This window comes from Sciurus carolinensis, chromosome 18 (genome assembly GCF_902686445.1).
Source record: "Sciurus carolinensis chromosome 18, mSciCar1.2, whole genome shotgun sequence".
Lineage (NCBI taxonomy): Eukaryota > Metazoa > Chordata > Mammalia > Rodentia > Sciuridae > Sciurus > Sciurus carolinensis.
The window spans coordinates 20490340-20514299 of record NC_062230.1 but is presented as its reverse complement, the minus strand read 5'-3'; the positions used below and the strand labels follow the sequence as shown (position 1 = coordinate 20514299).

At 45.3% G+C, this 23960-nt stretch overlaps 1 protein-coding gene across 1 annotated transcript; it reads right to left on the bottom strand.

The window, feature by feature from the left end:
* Window positions 1-10635: 10635 nt before the first annotated feature.
* Cln3 (CLN3 lysosomal/endosomal transmembrane protein, battenin) lies at window positions 10636-23710 on the bottom strand. Its single transcript, XM_047533521.1, is given in 18 exon segments — window positions 10636-10988; window positions 11087-11227; window positions 14258-14351; window positions 14485-14540; window positions 14631-14699; window positions 14779-14825; window positions 16524-16636; window positions 17884-18027; window positions 18112-18184; window positions 18626-18688; window positions 18691-18710; window positions 18849-18928; window positions 19329-19400; window positions 20393-20489; window positions 21868-21946; window positions 22084-22253; window positions 22392-22593; window positions 23254-23710. Coding segments are annotated over 16 exon segments (1314 nt in total). The 5' UTR covers window positions 22130-22253; window positions 22392-22593; window positions 23254-23710; the 3' UTR covers window positions 10636-10868.
* Between the last annotated feature and the right edge of the window lie 250 nt (window positions 23711-23960).

Below are 23960 nucleotides of genomic sequence, written 5' to 3'. Positions count from 1 at the left end.
GAGATGGGTATTGTATGATAGATTATGTATAAAGATTGTACAGATGCCCCTGGACTTATGATGGGCTTATGTCTCAATAAACCCATGGTCAGTTGAAAATATCATAAGTTAAAAATGCATTTTATACACTAAGGCTACAGAACTATCCTAGCTTGCAGCTCAGTAGCACCCAGGGAGTGTCAGGTGTTTACCCTTATTGTCATGTGACCAACCAGGAGCTGCCCCTCTCTGCTGCTGCCCAGCATCACAGGAGTATTGTACTACGTAGCACTAGCCTGGGAAAAGCTCAAAATTCAAAGTATGGTTTCTACAGAATGTAGATTGCTTTCATATCCGTAAAGAAAAAAAAATTAAGCTGAAAAAAACAACCTATCTATTTATATCTAGAGAGATCTGGAATATATGTATATCCCTACCTTTTTTTCTGCATATTATTTTATTATTCATATATCTTGCAACTCATTCTATATCAATGCACAGAGATCTGTCTCATTCTTTTTTGTTTTTATTTTTGTTATGCAGGGAATTGAAACCAAGGACACTTTACCTCTAAGCCACATCCCCAGACCTTTTTATTTTGTTTTGAGACAGGGTCTTACTAAGTTGCTAAGGTTGGCCTGAACTTGCCATCCTCCTGCCTCAGATTTCTGAGTCACTGAATTACAGGTGTGTCCCACCGTGCCCAGCCTCATTCTTTTTTTTTTTGTACTGGGGATTGAACCCAGGGGTGCTTAACCACTGAGCCACATCCCCAGTCCTTTTTTATATTTTATTTTGAGACAGGATCTTGCTGAGTTTCTTAGCACCTTGCTTTTGCTGAGGCTGGCTTTGAACTCAAAATCCTCCTGCGGTGCCGGATTACAGGCATGCGCCTCTGCACCGGCCTCCCAGCCTCATTCTTTTTAATGGCAGAAAATTGTTATGTGATACACATGAAAAGTATTTACTCAGACTCTTACTGATGATTGCCTCTTATACATATTCACAGGATCCATGCAAAGCAGGCACATTGTCTTACTTTAGAAAGGAGAGTGTTGATGCTCTGAGAGGTCAAGTGAATTGTCCAAGGTCACACCGAGAGCCTGTATTCCAATCCAAACATGATTCCACTGGTACCTGAACTGTCAAGAGCTTTGTTGTTTCAGAGCTAGACTCCAATTATTTATTTATTTATTTTTTTTTTTTTGCGGTGCTGAGGATCAAACCCAGGACCCTGTGCTTGTAAGGCAAACACTTTACCAACTAAGCTATCTCCCCAGCCCCCAAATTTTTTTAAAATTGTTTTTTAGACTCCAACAATTTTTGAACTGATACAACTTGGTCTTGTAAATAAGGATAGATGGAAATGAGGGCAGCTGACTAAAGAAAACTTAAGAATTTCTTCATTTAGGAGCATAACTGGGCTGTAGATTTGGAGACAAACATCACATGGGTGTTTTTGTTTTTGTTCTGTTGTTGTTATTGGTTTTGGTACCAGGGATTGAACCCTAGGGTGCTTAACCACTGAGACACATCCTCAGCCCTTTTTATATTTTATTTAGAGACAGGGTCTTGCTGAGTTGCTTAGGGTCTCATTAAGTTGCTGAGGTTGACTTTAACTCACAATCCTCCTGCCTCAGCCTCCAGAGTTGCTGGGATTATAGGTATAAGCCACCAGGCCCAGCTCACATGGATTTTTTAATGGATACATTTTGTTAATGCTCAAATTTTGATGGGGTCCTAATGACCCCAGAGGAAAAAGCATACCCTGCAGGAGCTTTGATCCACCTGGTGTACCCAGTTCACATGGGAAAACACATTTGCCTTAGTGGATTGCTTCTCTTCTCATGCCTGTAATATTGCAACCAGGAAGCAGAAAGATGATAGTCATAACTGGCCTTCGAATCGCAATTTCGAATGAGTACAGGCATTTGAAACTCATGACAGTGTGAAACTGAGACCAGTTCTTAGGCAGGCAGGAAAAGCAACTATTACTAACATCATTTTACAAATGAGAAAACCAAGACTCTGAAGGGTAGGTGGTGGTTTGGTTAGTGACAGCATGAAGTCCTGAAACAGGTCCACAGAAGCCCCTCCTGGATGAATTACTTCACTGTGAAGGGGAAAGTGGTGAGGAGGAGGCAGAGGACAGAGCAAGGGAAAAGGGAGGGGTGGCCCTGGGACTCCCCTCTGGGACAAAATGCTAGGTACTGTGGACCCACACTCACTAACTACAGCCACTGAGGCTTCACCTCTGGCTGATCCAGTATCTCCTTTCTAAATTGAATATCCTGAGACACAATGAAGTTAATAGACCACATAACTTTTGTTTGTTTTCAGGTACTGGAAATTGATTCAATGGATGCTCTGCCACCCAGCTACACATCTAGCTCTTTTTATTTTTTTGTTTTGAGACAGGATCTTGCTAAGATGCTGAGGTTGGCCTCCAACTTGCAATCCTCTTGCCTCAGCCTCCTGAGTCACTGGGATTATAGGTGTGTACCACCATGCCCTGCAGAAATGTAACTTTATGGCATATACTATTTTATTTTTTAATTTTTGGGATGGGGGTTCAACCCAAGGGGACTTTAGCACTGAGCTACATCCCCAGCCCTTTTTTATTTTGAATTTTGAGACAGGGTCTTGCTAAATTGCTTAGGGCCTTGCTAAATTATTGAGGTTGGCTTTGAATTTACAAGCTTCCTGCCTCATTCTCCTGATTACAGTCAGGAGGATTACAGGCCTTTGACATCACACCCAGCTATTTTCTTTTACTTTGTGTGAATTTTATATTCCCATAGACCCTGAGCTCCTTGAAGGCAGGAATGGCGTCTTCTTGTAAGCCTTGTGCAAAGGTTTGAATATCCTCTCCCAAACACATGGTGAAATGTCATTACCATGGTGATGATATTAAGAGGTGGGACCTTTAAGAGGGAATTAGGTTGTAAGGACCCTGCCTACATGAATTATTGAATACTACACTGTTAGTGCAAAGCAGAATAATTGCAGGGGTAAGCTTTACTATGGTAAAGCCAAAGAATGGTAAATTGCACGGTGAGATGTCAGGGAGCCGCTGTATTAGTTTTGCCTGTTCTTGAGCCTCATATAAAAATATTGAGCTATCTGCTCTTTTATGTAATATATTGAGATATGTGCTCTTTTATGTAATATGAGATATGTGCTCTTTTATGTGAGACTTCTTTTGCTAACCATAGGCTTATGAGATGCATCTGTGTTGTGATGTATACTGATTCGGCAGTTCATTCTTTTTTGATTGTTGAATGATCTTCAATTGTGTCACTATGTCACAATGTATTTATTTTGTTGATTTGATCTTCAGTTTGGGGCTATTATAAATAAAGATCTGATCAACATTTTCCTACAATTTTTTTTTGTCTTGGGTGGGATAGCTGGGTCCTAAAGTAAATGCATATTTGGTTTCAGTAAATGCTGTCATAATTTAAACATATTCACTAAAAGAGAAAAAAGGAGCTGGGTATGGTGGCACATGCCTGGAATCCCACCTACCTGGAAGGCTGAAGCAGGAGGACTGTAAGTTCAAAACCAGCCTGGGCAACATAGTGAGATCCTACCTCAAAATGAGGTAAAAAGGGTTGGGGGTGTAGCTCAGGGTTAGAGCATGTGCCAACATGTGCAAGGCCCTGGGTTCAGACCCTGGTACTGCAAAAAAGGAAAGAAAAGAAAGAAAAGAAAAGAAAGAAAGAAAGAAAGAAAAAAAAAAGACTGAGGATTTAGTTCAGTTCATAGAATGCTTGCCTGTCAGGTACAAGGCCCTGGGTTCAATCCCCAGCACTGCCAAAAAAAAAAAAAAAAAAAAGAAATGTACTTCTGTTAGAAAGTTGTATTTAAATATGCAAATGTTGAGACCTGGTTTCCCTAGAAGGTAAAATGAAGTGGTCAGAGAGATTTGCACTTACTTGAAATGACAGTTTTGACAGTTGGGATTTATGAGAAAACAACTGTAACATGAAAAATGTTGACCTTTTTTCTTTATATTTGACATTTAAAAATAAATATGTCATGTCTCAAAACAAGAGATCTGGGGATGTAGCCTGTGGCAGAGCATTTGCCTAGCTTGGGCAAGGCCTTGGGTACAATCCCCAGTACCACATACACGCACAATTAAGTATATGTAATGTTGTTAGCATTTGTATACACGCTTAGGATCAAAGGTGAATGAGGCTGCTACTGTGGGACTGGGAGACAATAAGCTTTGCTATGGTTGTTGCTTTCAGAGAAGATTTTCCAGAGATAGCAAATAGCTCTTGGTAAAGATTCAAACAAAATGCCAAGTGCAGTGGTGCACATCTGTAATCACAGTGACTCCGGAGACTGAGGCAGGAGGATTATAAGTTGGAGGCTAACCTCAGCAATTTAGCAAGATCCTGTCTCAAAATTAAAAAAGAAGGACTAGAGATGTAGCTCAGGAGTAAAGTGCCTCTGGGTTCAATCCTCAGTCCAAAAAATAAAAAATCATTAAGATTCAAATAAAAGAAAATACAATCTTCCTTTAGTGTGCGCAATGTCCTAGCTCAGGCTGCTTTATCAATATACTATAAAACAGGGGGCTTAAAAAAAAAAAAAAAAAACAAAACAAAAAAAACAAACAAAAAAAAAAAAAAACAGGGGGCTTAAACATTTATTTTTCACAGTTCCAGAAGTTGGGAAGTCCAAGGTCAAGGTGCTGGCAGATTCAGAGTCTGGTGCCACCCCTCTTCTGGTTTGCAGACAGTCATCCTCTTGCTGTATTCTCACATGATGGAGAGAAAGATCACCTGTCTCTTTCCATAAGGGCATTAATCCCACCATTGAGTCCCCACTTTCCTGACCTAATCTACCCCAAGTTAACTCCCAAAGGCCCCCACCTCCAAATACCATCACACTAGGGATTCAACATATGAATGGGGGGTGGGGCACAAACATTTAGTTCTTAGCAACAAGACAGTCACATCCCCGAAAAATTCAGTGTTCTTTAAAACCAAGTGAAATACTCCTTTTACAAAATCAAGTTAGACTCTTGGCATATATTGTTAGCTGTCTTAGGGAGGACACTGAAAAGCCACTCAAACACAGAATAATTCCGGCGCATAGCAGGAAGGCGTGGCCCTTAAGCTCTAAGGACACTGCCCCCATACACAGTGAGATTCAAAACCCCACGAACTTCCAATGTGACCCTAGGGGGCAGCATCACCCCATTGAGAACGATTGTTCCAGACCTGTTCAACACAGTCCATAGCCACCGTGACCTGTTAAAGTTAACCTAACAAATTAATAAAATTAAAAGTTACTCAGCCACACTTCTCTTAGCCACATTTCAGGTGTTTAAAAACCACATGTATCTGGGCACAGTGGCGAATACGTGTAATCCCAGCAGCTGCAGAGGCTGAGGCAGGAGGATCGCAAGCTCATGGCCAGCCTTAGCAACTCCGCGAGGTCCTAAGCAACTCAGCGATACCCGTCTCTAAATAAAATACAAAAAAGGACTGGGGATGTGACTCAGTGGTTAAGTGCCCCTGGGTTCAATCTCCAGTACAAAACAAAAAACAAAACAAAAAGAAAACCCCCAAACAAACAGGATAAAAAACACACAGAGCAATAAGTACCGACCTGGGGCTGGAGTTGTGGCTCAGTGGTAGAGCGCTTGCCTGGCATGTGTGAGGCCCTGGGTTTGATACTCAGCACCGCACATAAATAAATAAAATGAAAGACCCATTGACAACTAAAAGAAAATTTAAAAAAATAAATAAATAACTGAAGCCAGAATTAAGGACAGGTAGTTAGTGTAGAAATAGGAAATCGGGTCAATTCGAGGAAATGAAGCCATGAAGCCATCTGCCTCTGGAAGTTGGAGACTGCCCCTGGAAGAATGGAATGTCAAGGATCTCCGGAGCCCATTGATTACCAAATTTACCTGCCTTTATCAAGGACTGCAAGCAAGGAGCTGCTAATTAATGCCCCCTGGGCTCTTGCCTGCCTGAATCACCTTGGCCGTCCCCCTGCCCATGGCTTCTCACTTAATGCAAAACCAGGCCTAGTCATGTAGGCAGGAAGGAGAGAGAGATAAGGGGGGAGAAAACTGGAGAACAAAAGAGACTTTAACCTATAAAAGATGTAGGGTGCACTCACTTCTTGGGACTTTAGAACATCAGCCATGGCCCCCTTCTTCCTGCCAGGGAGAAGTCTGTATTATTACCTTTAAATAAAACCCGCTTAATATGCTTGCCTTGGCGTGCTTCTCTAGTGTTCAATCTTCAACATTAGAAGGAGCAGAACTCGTTACCGGTAAACGGCGGTATCATAACTACCTACCTACCAAAAAAAAAAAAAAAAAAAAAAAGACCCAGGAGTAAATGGCTTCTTCACTGGTCAATTTCACAGACATATAAAGAAAAATTAACACCAGTTCTTCACAAATTCTAACAAAAAATAGAAGAAGAGCAGCACTTGCCAACTTATCCTTGAGGCCAGTGTTATCAAGATACCAAACCCAGAGGAAAACAACACACGAAGACAACAGACCAATATCACTTATGAATACAGACACAAAAATCATGGGCAAAATTCTAGAACACCCAGCCTGGCATAGTGGCACATGCCTGTAATCCCAGAGACTTGGGAAGCCGAGGCAGAACGATTGCCAAGTTCGAGGCCAGCCTCAGCAATTTAGAGCCTAAGAAATTTAGTAAGACCCTGACTCAAAATAAAAAATACAATAAAATTAAAAGCTAAGAGCCAGACGCAGAGGCACATGCCTGTAAGAAGTGCCCCTGAGTTTAATACCTAGTACCAAAAAATAAATAAAATCCAAGGGAGCATGGGAGTTCATTTGCCCCTCCCACCACATGAGGACAAATAGAAGGTACCACCTGCGAGGAAAAGAGCCCTCACCAGACACCAAATCTGCTAACTCCTTGATCTTGGCCTTCACAACTTCCAGAACTATGAGCAATAACTTTTTTATTTTAAATTTATTTTAATTGTAAACAAATGGGATACACGTTGTTTCTATTTGTACATGGAGTAATGGCATACCATTTGTGTAATCATGCATTCACCTAGGGTAATGGTGTTTGATTCATTGTTATTTTTTCCTCCCCCCCACCCCTCCCAACTCTCTTTTCCCTCTATACAGTCCCTCCTTCCTCCATTCTTGCCCCCCTCCCACTCCCCATTATGTGTCATCATCCGCTTATCAGCGAGATCATTCGTCCTTTGGCTTATCTCACTTAGCATGATATTCTCCAATTTCATCCATTTGCCTGCAAATGCCATAATTTTAGAGCAATAACTTTGTTGTTTATAAATGACCTAGTTTTAAGTATTTTGTTATAGCAGCCCAAACAAAGACAGGTATCTACAGAAATCTCACAGCTAACACTGTACTTAATAACGAAAGACTGAAAGCATTTTCCTTAAGATCAGAGACACAACACAAGGATACCCACTTTCTTTCTTTCTTTTTCTTTTTGGTACTGCGGATCAAACCCAGGAGTGCTCTACTACTGAGTATGTCCTCAGCTTATTTTATTTTATTTTATTATTTATTTTTATTTTTTGGTCATGGGGTTTGAACCCAGGGGCACTTACCACTGAGCAAGATCCCCAGCCCTGTTTTGTATTTTATTTAGAGACAGAGACTTGCTGAGTTGCTTAAGCCTTACTAAGTTGCCGAGGTTGGCTTTGAACTTGAGATCCCCCTGCCTCAGCCTCCTAAACCACTGGACATATGGATGTATGCCACCACACACAGCTCTTTTTATTTTGAGACAGTCTCTTACTAAACTGCCAAGCTGGCCTTGAACCTGTGATCCTTCTGCCTTAGCCTCCAGAGTAGCTGGGATTTCAGGTATGTGCCACAGCATCCAGCAAGATACCCACATTCATCTCTTCCAGCTGTAGAGATTCAAGGCTAGGGTTCTTATTCGGGGCTGGTCACATGGGTACCTGCTGCCTAGCATGTACCCAAATTCCAGACTTCCAGAAGGAAAGCAGATGTTCAGCATTAAAACTGTATTGTTCATAGAAATAATTTAGTCACAGAGAGCCACTCTTATCAGGTAATGGTGGAAAACTTTCTGAAATTTAAATATCCTCAGACTATAGTCAAGGGCCAAGTTTGCTTCTCAAGTTAGCAGTTCAAGTCTGCTATGTTCATTCTTTTCTACACAGACAACGCCTTCACACCACATGCAAAAACACAAAACAAAACAAACAAACAAAAAAACCCCAAACAAAACAAAACTCAAAATGAATCAAGATTTAAATGTAAGAGACAGTGGGGCGTGGTGGTAAATGCCTATAATCCCAGCTACTCAGGAGGTAGAGGCAAGAGGATCCCAAGTTTGAGGCCAGCCTGGGCAACTTAGTGAAACCACCTCAAAAACAAAATTATAAAAAAGGGCTGGGTGTAGCTTAGCACCTGCCTAGCATGTGCAAGCCAGGGGTTCAATCCCAAGCACTGCAAAATAATAATTACAATAATAAAGTAAGAGATAAAGTTAGAAATTTGGCAACAGTTTCTTAGATGTCACCAAAAGCACAAGCATTCAGCTGGGTATGGTGGCATATGTTTGTTATACCAGTGACTCAGGAAGCTGAAGGCAGGAGGATCCCAAGTTCCAGACCAACCTCAGTAACTTAGCAAGACCCTATCTCAAAATTTAAAAAAATAAAAAGGGCTGGGAAGGTAGCTCAGTGGTAAAGCACCCCTGGGTTCAATCTCCAGTCCAAAAGCTTACAGATTCAAACAAAACAAAATATAATCTTCCTTCGGTGCACACGATGCTGGAACACTCTATCACTAAGCTACACCAGCATCTCTAAAGGTCCAATTTAAAAATGGCAAGCATGTGGAGAGACATTTCTCAAAGGGGATATACATATGACCAATAAGTACATGAAAAGAAGTTCAACATCATCAATCATCAGGGAAATGCAAATCAAAACCACAGTGAGATCCCACATTCATTAGAATGGCTATAATAAAGCCAAACCAAACCAATCAACCACACACACCCACAAAAATGGGAAATAGTAAGCATTGGTGAGGATGTGAGAAAGTAGAACCCTCATACACTACAGTGGAATGTAAACTGGTACAGACATTTTGTTTGGTTTTGTTTACCAGGGATTGACCCAGGGGTGCTTTACCACTGAGCCGCATCCCTAGCCCTTTTTATTTTTGATTCTGAGACAAAGGTCTCAATAAGTTGCTGAGGCTGGCTTTGAATTTGCAATCCTCCTGCCTCAGCCTCCTGAGCAGCTTGGATTATAGGTGTGTGCCACCATGCCTGGCTCAGTATAGCCAATTAAAAAAATTTTTTTTAGTTGTAGATGGACACAATACCTTTATTTTATTTACTTTTATGTGGTGCTCAGGATCCAACCCAGTGCCTCACAAGTGCTAGGCAAGCACTCTACCACTGAGCCACAACCCCAGCTCAGTATAGCCATTTTGGAGAAGAGTCTGGCAGTTTCTCAAAGGATTAAACAGAGTTACTCTAGCAATTCTATTCCTAGATATTATCCAACATAAATGTTTGTAGCAGTATCACTGATACCAAAAAACTGATACTCAAGTGTCCATCAACTAACAAATAGAGGGAAAAAAATGCTACATATTCATGGAATGGGATACTATTCTGCCATAAAAAGGAATAAAGTACTACAACATGGAAATAAGTACTGCTATATACAAGGTAAACCTTGGAAAACATTTTGAAGACAGGCGTGGTGGTGCATGCCTGTCATCCCAGTGGCTTGGGAGGCTGAGGCAGGAGGATCTCGATTTAAGGAGAGCCTCAGCAAATTAGTGAGGCCCTAAGCAACTTAGTGAGATCCTGTCTCTAAATAAAAAATAAAAAGGGCTGGGGATGTGGCCCAGTGGTTAAGTATCCCTGGGTTCAATCCCTGGTACAAAAAAAACAAAAACAAAAAACAAAACCTTTTGTGTTGGGAAAGAAATGTCTATAGGTGGAGCCACAGAATGAAAGAATAAACTAATTTAAGTCTCAAAGATTGGGCAGAAGTCTGCAATGTTTTCTTTATACACTCATATATACATTTATAACATACATATATACACATTTGTGCGTGTGTTTCAAAGTGGCCTTATATAATTAAAAAAATTAAATTTATTCTAATTAGTTATACATGACAGTAGAATGCATTTTGATAATCATACATAAATGGAGTGTAATCTCTCATTTTTCTGATTGTACACATTGCAGGATCACATCAGTCATGCAGTCATACATGTACATGAGGTAATAATGTCTGTTTCACTCTACTGTCCTTTCTACCCCCATACCCCTTCCCCTCCCTTCACTCCCCTCTACCTAATCTAAAGTGACTATTCTTCCCTAGGGTCCCCCCACGCTTATCGTGAATTAGCATCCACACATCTGAGAAAACACTTGGCCTTTGGGTTTTTGGGTTTGGCTTATTTCCCTTAGCATGATATTCTCCATTTACCAGCAAATGCCATCATTTCATTCTTATTAAAGCTGAGTAATCCTGAGCAAGAGAAGTGAAGCAGGAGGCGTCATAGCATCGGACCTCAAACTATACCACCAACTACAGTAATATAATTTTTATGATACATTTTTTTCAGAAAACAAAGAATTGCACAAGAAGTCAGTTGATAAAATAGGCATTTATTCAGAGGGCAAGATGCCATGAAGAAACTCCCGAGACCAGCTTGAGAGTGGGAGACGATGGCTGTCCCATGGTCACGGGAAACAGGTCTCAGCACTTCCCACCCTGCAGGCCTGGCGGGGAAGGCCAGGCAGAACTCAGGGATGGGGTCTGGGGCAGGCCTGGCCATCTGACCTGCCCAGAGGTCAGTCTATCCTGGGCTCCAACCAGTGTCAGGGCAGACTGCAGAGGAAGTCATGCAAAGGCAGGGCCAGGACCCCCGACAGGGAGATCCCCAGGGTGTCAGAGATACAGGCGGCTGCCATGGCAAACTCTCGGTGCTGGTCACTGGTCTGGGAGAGCAGAGAGCAGGGGTGAGGCTTCAGTGCTTGAGGTCTCTGCCCTGACTCCCTCAGAGAGATCCCCACAGCCCTCGCCGGCCGGTACTGACCTCCAGAGCAATGTTGTGGAAGGTGTTCACGTAGGCCGCACCCCCCAGGAGCCCCTCGTAAAGGATGATCAGGAAGACCATGTAGATGCTTGGCAGGAAGGTCAACAGTACATCTGCCAGTAGGAAGGCCAGGTTGAGGCACTGTGGGCACAGACGGAGGGGAGGTGAGTGTGGGACCAGAGCAGGGACAGAGGGTGGCTGGGCATCACATCCAGTAGCTCCCATTTCTGGGACACACTGGACAGAGCTGACAGGCCTGAATAAAATCCCAATACTGGGGCTGGGATTGTGGCTCAGTGGTAGAGCGCCTGCCTAACATGAGTGAGGCCCTGGGTTCGATCCTCAGCACCACATAAAAATAAAATGCAGGTGGGCTGTGTTGTGGCTCAGTGGTAGAGCGCTCCCCTAGCATGTGTGAGGCACTCGGTTCAATTTGCAGCACCACATAAAAATAAAATAAAGGCATTGTGTCCACCTACAACTAAAACAAAGTATTAAAAAAAAGAACAAAACCCTAAAGAATGAGATCTTTAAAAATAAAATAAAACAAAGGGATTGTGTCCATCTACAACTAAAACATATATTTAAAAAAAAAAAGTTAAAAAAAAAATCCCAATACCCAGCTGGACCCACAGACTCAGATCCGTTAGGCCTGGGCCCACCCTATCCCCTGTCTCCATCTGTAGGTCCCTCCCCTTTTCCTTTTGCTCCCATCACTCCTACTGCCTGGAACGCTGTCCCACCCTTCCTCACTTGGATCTCAGCTCAACCAGGATCACAGTCACTCCCATGAGCACCTCCTCCTGCCAAGGGCTCCTTGAACAGAGTGTCCCCTCCTCACATTTACCGGTCTGAGACCAGCGGCCCAGGGAACACTTGGCAACATGGGAGGCATTTCTGATTGCCACAGCTGGGGTGTGCCACTGGCATCAAGTGGGTAGAGGCCAGGGATGCTGCTAAATACCCCACCGTGCACAGGACAGCCCCCCGTAACAGAGGATTATCCAGTCCTAATGTCAAGAATGCTGAGGTGACAAACCCTGTTTGGATGTTCTGACTACTTTTAGGAAACCTCCCTGACCCCCATCTGAGGTGCAGGCCTCTCCTTTGTGCCCCAGTCCATCAGCAGGATCCCTGGGGGCCTTGTTAAATATGCACCATGCAGGCCTCCCCCTAAGAGGTCCTAATTCAGTAAGGGTGAGGTGCATTAAAAAGAACACGCCCTGGGAACACTAATGTGCTGGGTGACACCGCAAACCAGTTCTGTAATGGAGTGGCAATAAATGATTTTGAGCCCTAATTCTATGAAGCAGCCTTGGTTAAACATATACCTCAAACTATAAGCTACATGTTTCAGCAGCATCTAGAAGAACCATGAGTCACAAATGTCAATACCACAATTTGGGACTTTGTGGGTACAAGCCCCGAGCTGGCAGCACTACTCGGATAAATAAGGAAGAAGGAGAATATTTACAAGTTGCTGTCATAACATCAAAGTATAATCTGTTTAAAGTATATTCTGTATCTAGTTATCAATCATTTTTTTTCTTCTACTGGGATTTGAACCCAGGGGTGTTTTACACTGAGTGAGCTACATCCCCGGCCCTTTTTATTTTGAGACAGGGTCTTGCTAAGTTGCTGAGGCTGGCCTTGAACTTGCAATCCTCCTGCCTCAGCCTCCCAAGTTGCTGGGATTATAGGTGTGTACTATGGTGCCCAACATTTCTTACACTTTAAGGGCAACATGTGTTATGTATCCCATTATTTGGATTTCAGATTTTGGAATACTTGCATATAATATATCTTTGGAATATGGGACCCATATCTAAACACAAAATTCACTTGTGTTTCAGATAAACCTTATACATATTACCTGAAGGTAATTTGATACAGTATTTCTAATAATTTTGTGCATAAAACAAAATTTCATGGCACAGAAATTTCTGCTTGTGGTTGCATCTCCCTGCTCAAAGAGTAGCAAATTTTGGATACTTACAGTTCCCGATTAGGGATGCTTAGCCTGAAGAGGAAGGTTTATTTTAACAATTACCTTCAGGGATGCTGGGGTTGTGGCTCAGGGGCAGAGCACTTGCCTGGCATGTGTGAGGCCCTGGGTTCGATTCTTAGCACCACATAAAAATAAATAAAATAAAGGTCCATTGACAACTAAAAAGAACATATTAAAAACAAACAAAAAACAATTACCTTCAGGGATGTAGGTTGCAACTTTGAAATAATGAGTGCTGGTCATGTCACACTCCTTTGGTTAGACCATTGCTGAGAACGGTGTATGTTGCTAAAACTATAGGTGACTCTTTGCCAAGCATAGTTGAATTTGGTCACCAGAAATTATTTACTAAAATAGGTAACCAGCCCTTTGACCGCAATATCACTGACTGTATTATAATGAACATCCAGAATGAAAAAACTGTATATTTTCCTATATGTAGAAATATTATTTGAAATTCTGTCTCTTTCCAGTAGCTCAGAAGTCTGAGGCAGGAGGATCCTGAGTTCAAAGCCAGTCTCAGCAATTTAGCAAGACCCTATGCAACTTAGCGTGACCCTATCTCAAAATAAAATATAAAAAAAGGGCTGGGGATGTGGCTCAGTGGTTAAGCATCCCTGGGTTTAATCCTTGGTACCAAAAAAGAAATCCTGTCTCTTTCCATGAGGTGTGTATAAATAATCATTGAACAAGTGCCTCTAACTGATGAAAACACAACACAAAATCTTGTCTTACTGTTCTTCTCATTTCTACTTCTAACAACTAGTGAGAAACAGATGCTGCCCACATCTGGTTTATTTTTTATTTTCTGCAGTGCTGGAGATCAAACCCAGAGCTTGTACATGCTAGGCAAATAAGTGCCCTATCACTGAGCTACAGCCCGACTCCTCCACAACTGATTTACAGATGAGGAAAGTGAGGCTCAGAGAGGTTCAGAGACCTGTCCTGAGTCACACAGCTACTGAGTACAGAAGCTGGGATTTGCACACAGGTTTGCCTGGTTGCTGGCGCCACACATTTTACATGGGACCCTTGTGGCCTTTGGACTCTCTGCTTAGAAATGTTAGTGCACAGCAAACACTTCCTGATGAGGGAGGGAAGCAACAGGGCCTGAGGAAGCTGGGAGCCAAGGTGGGAGTGGAGGAAGGGAAGGAGCTTGGTACCTGCAGCAGGGCCAGGACCCAGATGAAGCGGATGCGACAGCAACGGAGAGAAGAGCGGGAGGCGAAGACGCCAGCCTGGTACAGCATCTGGTACCTGAGGGGGGGGCGGGGAGGAGGAAGCCCCTCTGGGTGCCAGCTGGGCAGGGCAGCCCCATCACCCCAGGTACCCATCATCAAGGGGACCTCCCAGCCCACTGTCCCCTGACACCTTCTGTTCCGCCTCTCACCAGCGGTACTGCTGAGCATGACTCAGGGATGTGTTCCGGAAAAACAGAAGCTCAAACTGCAGCAAAGACCAGACAGGAGAGATGGGTGGGGATGCTGGGTCCATCCAAATGGTACTTCCACATCCCTCCCGACACCCCTCACTCACAAGTCCCTGGTTGATAAAATACTCAGCAAAGTAGACCAGCACCAGGGGGATGATGTAGCACAGCAGGCCCTGGAAGAGTTGGAACGTGTAAGCGGAAGGCCCAGGGTGGTCGCCGCCCGCAGGCACGCACTGCTGCCACCACTCGAACCTTGAACACGGTCCATCTTTCCTGGAGGGAGAGGTTCCAGCTGGAGCCTGCAGGGGAGCAGGGAGAGAGGGACAGAGGAAGTCAGAGCGCTGAGGACTCGGCCAGCGGTGCCAGTAGCACCAGCCAACACAGCAGTGTGGACACACTTAAGTGACACCACAGTGCACACTTAGGTAATGTAGTGCTTAACATGGTGGCACACGCCTGCAATCCCAGTGACTCAGGAGGCTGAGGCTGGAGGCAGCAAGTTTGAGGCCAGCCTGGACAACTTAGTGAGGCCCAATCTTGAAAAATAAAAAGGGCTAGGGATATACATATATAAAAAACCAGGTAGGTTGGTTAGGTTTTTTTTTTTTTTTTTAATGTATGTATGTATGTATTTATTTATGTATTTATGTATTTTTTTTTTTTTTTGTGGTTCTAGGGTAGAACCCAGGGGCGCTCAACCATTGAGTTACACCTCTAGTCCTATCTATTTATCAACTATCTATCATCTATCTATTTATTTTTGTGGTGCTGGGGATGGAACCCAGAGCCTGGTGCATGCTAGGCAAGTGCTCTCACTGAGTCACATCCCCAGCCCTTGTCCTTTTTATTTTTTACTCTGAGGTAGATTTTGCTAAGTTGTCCAGGCTGGTCTCAAACTTGTGATCCTCCTGCCTCAGTCTCCTGAATCACTGGGACTGCAGGCAGGTACAACCACAACTTCCTTCCTTTCTTTCTTTTTGGGTTGCTGGGAATTGGACCCAGGGCCTCATGCATGCTAGCCAAGAAGCCTACCACTGAGCTATACCCCCAGCCCTCTTTATTTTTATTTTGAGACAGGGTTCTCACTAAGTTGCCTAGACTGGCGGCAAACTTGCGATTCTCCTACCTCAGCCTTCTGAGTCTCTGGGATTATAGGCATGTGCTACCACATCCAGTTTCGCATTCTATATGACCACAATTTTTTAAAATAAGGCTGGGGTACAGCTTAGTGGTACACCACTTGCCTAGTACATTCTATTCTCAGCAACACACACACACACACACACTCAAAGTTAGCCAGGTGCATCGGTGCCTCAAGTCCAGCTCCTCTGGAGGCTGAGGAGAGAGGATTGCTTGAGTCCAGGAGTTCAAGACCAGCCTGGGCAACATTTTGGAATCCCATCTCATTAAAAAAATAAAATAAAATAAAAACAAAATAAACGTAAACTAGATGAAACCTCTTCATATCTCTGTATATACCTCAACAGATGCCACCCCAGCCTCGCTGACTTTTCTGCTTCTAGAGCATCCGAGCTCATTCCCCCACAGGGTCATAGCTCCTCATGTTCCCTCTGCCTGGAACCTATTCACCAAGACAGTCTCTGCCCAAACGTCACCTCCTCCAAAAGCCCTTCTCTGAAGGAGAACATTCCCTAAGGGAGAACACCCAATCCTTCCCTGTTTCTCTTTGACTGTCATTGTGACATATCACTATTTTATGTCCTTCCTGTGCTTATTAATCAGTATGTGAAAACTTTTTTTTGACTCATTGGTTTGCTTGTGAACTGTCTCAGCTCCTTGTCTTGGGCATTCACTATCCCCGAAGCAGTCAGAATGTCTGGCCCAGCCAGTACTCAGTAAGCAGCTCTTGGACAATGTTTTGACTGGAACCTACCTGACTCCCACCCGCATCCTGCAATGGCTGTGCCCATTGCAGAGAGGAAAAGAGGAAAACCCGAAGACAGAAAGTGACCTCTCGGAGGGCCTGCGTCTCCTACCTGGCTTCAACTCTGAGGTCTCTGTGCCTATGAGGGGCTGCCGAGCTCCAGTGTCTGCCTCGTCTTCTCCTCCAGGGTCCTGGGACTCAGGAGATGTGAGCAACAAGAAATAGCTGAGAGTGAGCAAAATGAAGAAGTCAACAAGCCCCTGTGGGGCTGGAAAGGCCCCCAGAGGTCACTCCTTCCCATGGTGCACCTGATATTTGTATGCTTCCAAAGGTGGGGAGCTTACCACCTGCAGGGCACCCCATTCTGTGCTGCAGAGTCCCAATTATGAACACACGCTTCCTTCTTGAGCTGAAATTTGCCTCCTTAAACCTACCAAGGTCACTGTTTGCTTGCTGCCTCCCTCCAAGCAGACTGGTCTGTTTTCCTGTCATTATCATTCTCAGGACGCCTCTAGTTATAGCCTATTTCATGTTCACTTTGGCCTAGGCCAGAACTTCCCAAACTTCAGTCGCTTATGCTCTGGCTTCATGTTATCTGCTATTTCTACATTCTTCCTATCTGTAAGGTTTTCTTTTTTAGATTTTCTTTAGTTGTAGATGGACACAATACTTTTCTACTTTATTTTGTTATTTATATATGTGGTGCTGAGGATCGAACCCAGCGCCCACACATGCAAGGCAAGTGCTCCACCACTGACCCACAACCCCACTCTCTGTAAGTTTTTACTTAATGTTTCCTTCACACTGACTCCTTTTCTCTACCTGGCCTTGTCCTAAGGAAGCTATGAGCCGTGAGGTCACAGGTTCAACTGGCCAGTTACAATTGTTTCCTGATTCTTATGAAAGCACACAGAACAAATAAAGTCCACCCTTGAACTACTAGAATCATCTTGGGAACCAAACTGTGCTGAATGCTTCACACTTATCAACTTGTGAGAAAGCAAGAACTACTGCCATTTGAAATGGGGAAACTGAGGGTCAGATGGGCAAAGTAACTTGTCCAATGTCACACAGCTAACAAGTGGCAGCTCTAGGACTCCAGACTGGAGTAGTGGTATCCAAAATCTACGTCTGCCAGGATACAAAATCCACACTCCTCTGGGTGTGGTGGCACACGCCTGTAATCCCAGTGGCTTGGGAGGCTGAGGCAGGAGGATTGCAAACTCATAGGAGCCTCAGCAATTTAGCAAGGCCCTAAGCAACTCAGTGAGACCTTGTCTCTAAATAAAATATAAAAAGGGCTGGGGATGTGGCTCAGTGGTTAAGCACCCTGGTTTCAATTTCTAGTGCAAAAAAAAAAAAAAAAAAATCAATCCACGCTCCCCTCAACAAAAATGTTGGGATCTGAAGACCGGGACACGATCAAGTCCTTCCTCTCCCATCCCTCTTCCTTCCAGCCCAGGGCTACTCACCTGGCGAGCAGCAGGGCAGGGATCCCCAGCATGGAAAGCAGGGTGTGCTGTGGGGAGAGGCCAGCCTGGGTGAGGCCCAAGTAGGAAAGTGCTCCCAGCAGCCCTGCTCCCCCAGTGCCCGAGGACCACCAGGAGATCACAGCCCTGGGAAGGAGAACACAGTGCTCTCAGGAGGACCGTGGTCGGCGGGGGATGGCCTCTGTCCTCACTCCCCGCCATGTTGCTTACCTGGGGTAGAAGGCAGTGAGTGAGAGGAAGGTGACCTCCCCCAGACCTGATGAGATGCTGGCCAGGACCACACCTGGGAGGAGGACAGGCACAGAGTGGACCTGAAGCCCCAGGGCCCTAAGATGCTTGACCATGGCCTTGTCTGCATCAGCTCAGCATCAGTCAGATCCCTTGGACAGAGAAGTAGAGCTAACCCCCTTCTCTGCACGTCCTCTTGCAGAGAACAGTACCCAGTTATCCAGCCAGGAGCAGGGATGACCCCTCCACGTCTCCTCCACCCACCACGGTGGAGTCTGGCAGACTCTGCTCAGCTCGATCTCCATCAATCCTCCCATTTCTCTACCTACCCCCCCAAATAGCCCTGCCTCCCATTTCCTGCTTTTGGTAGCCCTAGCAGGTTTCTGTGGGCTACAGAAATAATCCCTTTCCTCTAGGAAGCCAAGGAGACCACCCCCTACGAATGCCCTGCTGAGGTTCCTCTGGGCCCATTCACTGGACATGGAACTGCACTCACCGCACAGGCTGATTGCCACTGAGTGAGAAAAGGCAACCAGGATAAAGCTGCCCGCAGAACAAACCCACTGAGGAGCACCCGAGGGCTAAGGGCGAATGGAGAAAGGGGAAGTGGAAGGTCAGCCTCCTCCCTTGGCTCTGCAGCCTCCTGCCACCTCCCTTGCCCTCCCTCCTCCCTCCTCTCTGATCACACGAGCCCTTTCTCCAGCTACCCCAACCCAGACCTGTAGGGCAGCAGATGAAGGCCTAGAGGAGCCAGCAGCTTGATGAGGAGGGTGGGAAGGATGTCAGCCAGGAGCACTGCCTGCAATGGGAGAACAGAGTGAGACTCCAGGCTTTCCCGGGGACAATCCTCCCAACCACATGGCCAAGGGAAGACAGGAGCCAGGCAATGAGACTTGCCACAAATACAGGCTCTGGAGTCAGACAGATCTGGTTCATGTCCGTCCGTCCCGTGTCCCCCCCCCCCCCCCCCCCCCCCCCCCGCCCCCGTCAAGGTATTCGCATTCTCTGAGCTTCAGTTTCCTCAGCGGGAAAGTGGGGAATGTGTACAGTACCTAGCTCGTAGGACAGGCATGCAGGTTACGAGTCAACATGTGCCACTCATGACAGGAGCCCGGTACGAGCACTCTCAGTAACTGTGACCGGGACAGTCCCAGCAGTGTGCTAAGGGGTTAGCAGTGGGGAACCAGTTGAGTACTCACAGCTGTGGAGACAGAGTTGCAGTCGAATCGAGATGAACTGTTGTGGGGGATGGGCATCGGGCTTGGGTCTACCTGATGGGAGAGAAGAAAGCTTTACACGGAGGAAGGCGGAGGACATGGCCCCAGTTCCAGCTCTGCTCTAATTTGAAAGATGGAACTAAATTCCCTTTTGGATCTACAAGATAATGTGGTGGTAGCTGCTCTGCTTGGATGGGGCACGTACTTTCAGCTCACTTTAGACATGTGGTTCTCAACTGGGGGCAATCCTAATCTCGGGGGAACATCTGTCAATGTCTAGAAACATTATTGGCTGTCCACTTGCTTGTCAGGGGTATGCTACTGGCGTCTAGTGGTCAGAAGCACAGGATGCTGCTAAAATCCTACAAGGCACAGACAAGATGGCCCCACAACTAAGAATCTCCAGCCCCAGGTTATGAAACCCAGCTATAGCCAGGTGTGGTGGTGCATGCCTGTAATCCCAGTGGCTAGGGAGGCTGAGGCAGGAGGATCATGAGTTCAAAGCCAGCCTCAGCAATTTAGTGAGGCCCTAAGTACCTCAGCAAGACCCTATCTTTAAATGAAAAAAAGGGCTAGGGGATGTGGCTCAGTGGTTAAGTGCCCCTGAGTTTAATCCCTGGTACCAAAAAAGAAAAAAAAAAGAAACCCAGCCATAAAGGTAGGCATGTTAGCGCATACCTGTAATCCCAGTGACTCAGGAGGCTAAGGCAGGTGGATCACAAGTTCCAGGCCAGCCTCAGTAACTTAGGGAGACCCAGTATCAAAATAAAATAAAAAGGTCTAAGGGTGTGGCTAGTGGTTTAAAAATAAGAAAGAAAAGCAAAAGAAACATTGCCATAAACCACAGTCCTTCCATGCCACTTTTGAGTTTGTCAACTTGGCACCTATTGATCTCTTAGGGATCTTCCCTGCCCTGATTGCCTGGAAGACTAGTTCCCTTGCCCCACTGTCACTTTATTTCGTGAGGGGGGGGCCTCTGCCCCAGGGTGAGTCCTAATCTTTCTATATGAACTAACCATGGTGGTGGTGGAGAGGGACTCACTTACATGGCTCTGGTTCCCAGAGGCTCTCTCATGTCTAAGTATGTCGTGGGCAGCACTGAGCATCACCACGTAAGAGAAGTTGTTGCAAAGGCCCAGGAGCCTGGAATGAGCAGGACAGATCTTCACTTGCTTTCATGCCTGTGATCCTTTCTTACCTGTGTCCTTCACCAGATCTCATCTTCTTTCAATGTTGGGTTAGAAATACAGGTTTGGGGATAGGAGACTTGGGTTCACTTCCAAGTTCCCGAGGCCCCTCCCAGAAAGCTATCTTTAACAACTTTTTCTTTTAAGCTCCAAATGTGTTTCAGTTCCTGGGCCATTTTCAACCACTGATGCCCTGAAGAACAATAAAAATATTCCAGGGTTTGAAATCCAAAAGACTATTCTGGTCTCAAGTCTGTCACTTCCTTTTCTGTTGCCTCAGTATAACTCATGTATAACATGGGAACATAAATGTCTCACCTGACTACCTCCACAGGGTGCTGTAAAGGTTAAAATAATGCCAAAGGCATCTGTAATCCATAGGGGATCTTCACTTACTTTCATCTCCCAAAGCTGTGCTCAGTGGCAGGAAAAAAAATTGGGCCCAGTGTCAGAGATTTCATGGGTCTTTTTCACAAACTTGTGAAGTGGCTCTTCCTATTTTAATGTTGAGGAAACTGAAGCTCAGAGAAGTTGTCACTCTTCCAAAGATTTACATGGGAAGCCACTTCCAACCCAACCTGCCACCCAAGTCCTCCATGTTTAACTCATTAAGTCCCACTGTTCCAGATGTGGGACACACAGAAAAACTCAAATTGAGCAATAACTACCACCATTTATGGTAACTTGGGATATAAATATCATGCTTTTACAGTTCTATTCTTTTGAGAAAATAGGTAGATAATTATAGCATTTGAAAAGATATAAATGAAAGAACATATAAAACACACATATAACCTCTAGATTATGATTTCCAACCTATTTTAAGGCACCTGGGTCAATTTCATTGAAATATTCAAAGAACTGAAAACTTGTGACTTAATGGGGTAAGCTAATGCTAGTAGTACTTCTCAAGGCTCAGTATCTGAAAGCTTCTGGAAGGTACACAGATTACCTTGTAAAAAGTTTTAGCAGTGATCCATTTATTTGAACATGCATTAGGAAAATATTGGTTTTCCACTTGAAGTGGTGGCTCAATTCCTTTCTTTCTTTCTTTCTTTCTTTTTTTTTTTAATATGTGTATTTTTAAATGCCTAGGCTGAGGCTGAGTTGGTTGAAGAACACGGAGTGATCTTACAGGTGGTACTGAAGATCTGGCCAATAGGTGAAGATGGTAAGTAAATGAGTGGATTTTGGAAAATTCACAGGCAGCTTCAGGGCAAATCAGTTAACTAAATAAATATTTGTAGCTTCAGCTTCTTTTTTGTACGGTTCAATTTTTCTCCTCCATTTCCGGCTGCTACATTTCCATTTTAGCTGAACTCTTAGGCGCTTACCAAAAGCCCACCGCATTCTTCCAATGTGCACTCTGACGATCCAGCAGAGGGGCTTGGGGCTCAGAGGTGGTTTCCTCCCCTGTGAATTAGAAGAGCGTATGACCCCTCCCACTCTCAGATGCACTACTGCCCCGCGGGCGCCTTCCCCAGACAAGCCAGATTCCAAGCCCCTCGGGTGTTGATGGGGCAGAGGAGGGGGCGGGCCACAATACTCACTCTCGGAATTTGGAAGGCGCCACCTGGAGCCCTCACAACCTCCCATGGCATCAAGTTCAGATCCCCCGAAGGGTCCAAAGTCAGCGAGTTGGCTCTGACCGGGTGGATGAGGGTCTGCGACAGGCGAGACTGGTCAACGCCCCATTGCCCGACCTAGCTCCAGCTGCCTGCTGTATTCGCGCCACACGATCAATCAGAAGAGCCCAGGACTCGATCTGGCTCCCACTCCGCACCACGCCCCACCGGTCGGACTCCGCCCCCGTCCCCTCTAAAGCAGGGGGGCATGGGGCGGGGGCTAAGGCCTGTACCTTTAAGAACAGCGGAATGTTCCGCACCAAGGAGCAGCGGCAGGTTGGTGGGTCACGTGACATCACCCGCAGGTTCCCCCATCACGTGTTCGGAGGTCCTCCCTACTTCCGGGTCCTCTTCTTGCCTTCGCTTTCGGTCTTCTCAACTTTAGGGCGTGAGAAAGGTAGAATGCAGGAGAGCCCTGGAACCGCTGGTTTTAAACTGGAGCGGGTGGGAGCCAAGTAGAGCCACGATTACCGGCACAGAAAACCATGACAGAATTCTGCCAGTGCTAGTCATGGCGTGGGCGGCTTCAACTCTTCTTCAGCCGCCTTAGCTTGCCAGGAACAAATATGGCCACCCGCCTTTTTCCCACCTCTCCCCGCGGGACCGGTTCTGGTTGAAAGCACACAGCCAAACACAAGTCACTCATATTTTAATCTGTTATCCGTACGTATTGTTTTAGAAACCTAAAATAAAGATAATAGCCAACTGTGGGGATTTTCTGAATTATCTATTGACAGTATCCAAACTCTTTCCCATGTTATCCTAGTACCAAAAATATCACAGAAGTATTCCAACTCCTGGTTTTACAGATGAGAAAAACTGAGGTACCAAAAGAAAAAGGCTAACGACTGTCACACAACATTCGATCTAAAGGTGACTTTAGAGACCCATTTAGCAGTAAGAAATAGCACTGCGTCATTGGGCAGACCGCTGCAGGATTCCTGCTCCATCAGAAGTTCTAAGATTCTAAGTCCTAAGATTCTGATTCTGTGATCTCACCCAACTGCTATAGGAAATTAGGAAAAGTGGGGTTGGGCAGGGGAGGGGGGGAGGAGACCACTCTACACAGTCTCAAATAAGGAGTCATTCTCTTACCTTCCTCTAGGTAAAGCAGAATCCTGGCTTTTCTTCATCATGTCCTTCCCCTGTGAAAAACTCTGCTATGGCTTCCAACTGCCTGTGCCCATCTCTAACAGCTCTTTCCCACCACCAGGCCTTCAGACTGCTGTTTGAAATGTGCCCCTTATGATGTGCTTCCCAGATCACTCAACCAATTAGAAATGAGATAGTTCTATCCAGGCAGAGTGCTAGAAATTCAGCAGCATTTCCTACATGGCCTCTGCCCTCAAGGAACTCACAGGAGTGTGGGAGGTAGATGCAAATAAGCACAAAACAAAGTTAGTCAAGTCCTTTTTGTAAGAATAACCACGGATGAGGGGATGGGTGGCAGAGCCACCAGTCCAGCCCCTTATCCTCTAAGGAAGCATTAATGACACGGCAATGGGAAGCCAGAGCTCCCACCAGCCCTTTCTTCACTCCACCTCTCTGTCCCCAGGCAAAACAGGAACAAGAAACCCCAGCTTCCTCTCTCAGAATGGCTGTGGCTTGGGGCAGACGGAAATGGCTGAGGTGTGAATACAAGACCTGAGTCGGCTGCAGTTGCCACATGCCCCCTCCCCCACCCCCAATTCTGAGGTCCCTTGCTCCCACTTCTTTTTTTTTTTTTTTTTCCATTTTCACCCTTTGCACTTTAAATGTGCACCTGTGTCCCACAGGTGACGTACACCCATTTCCCCACCTGG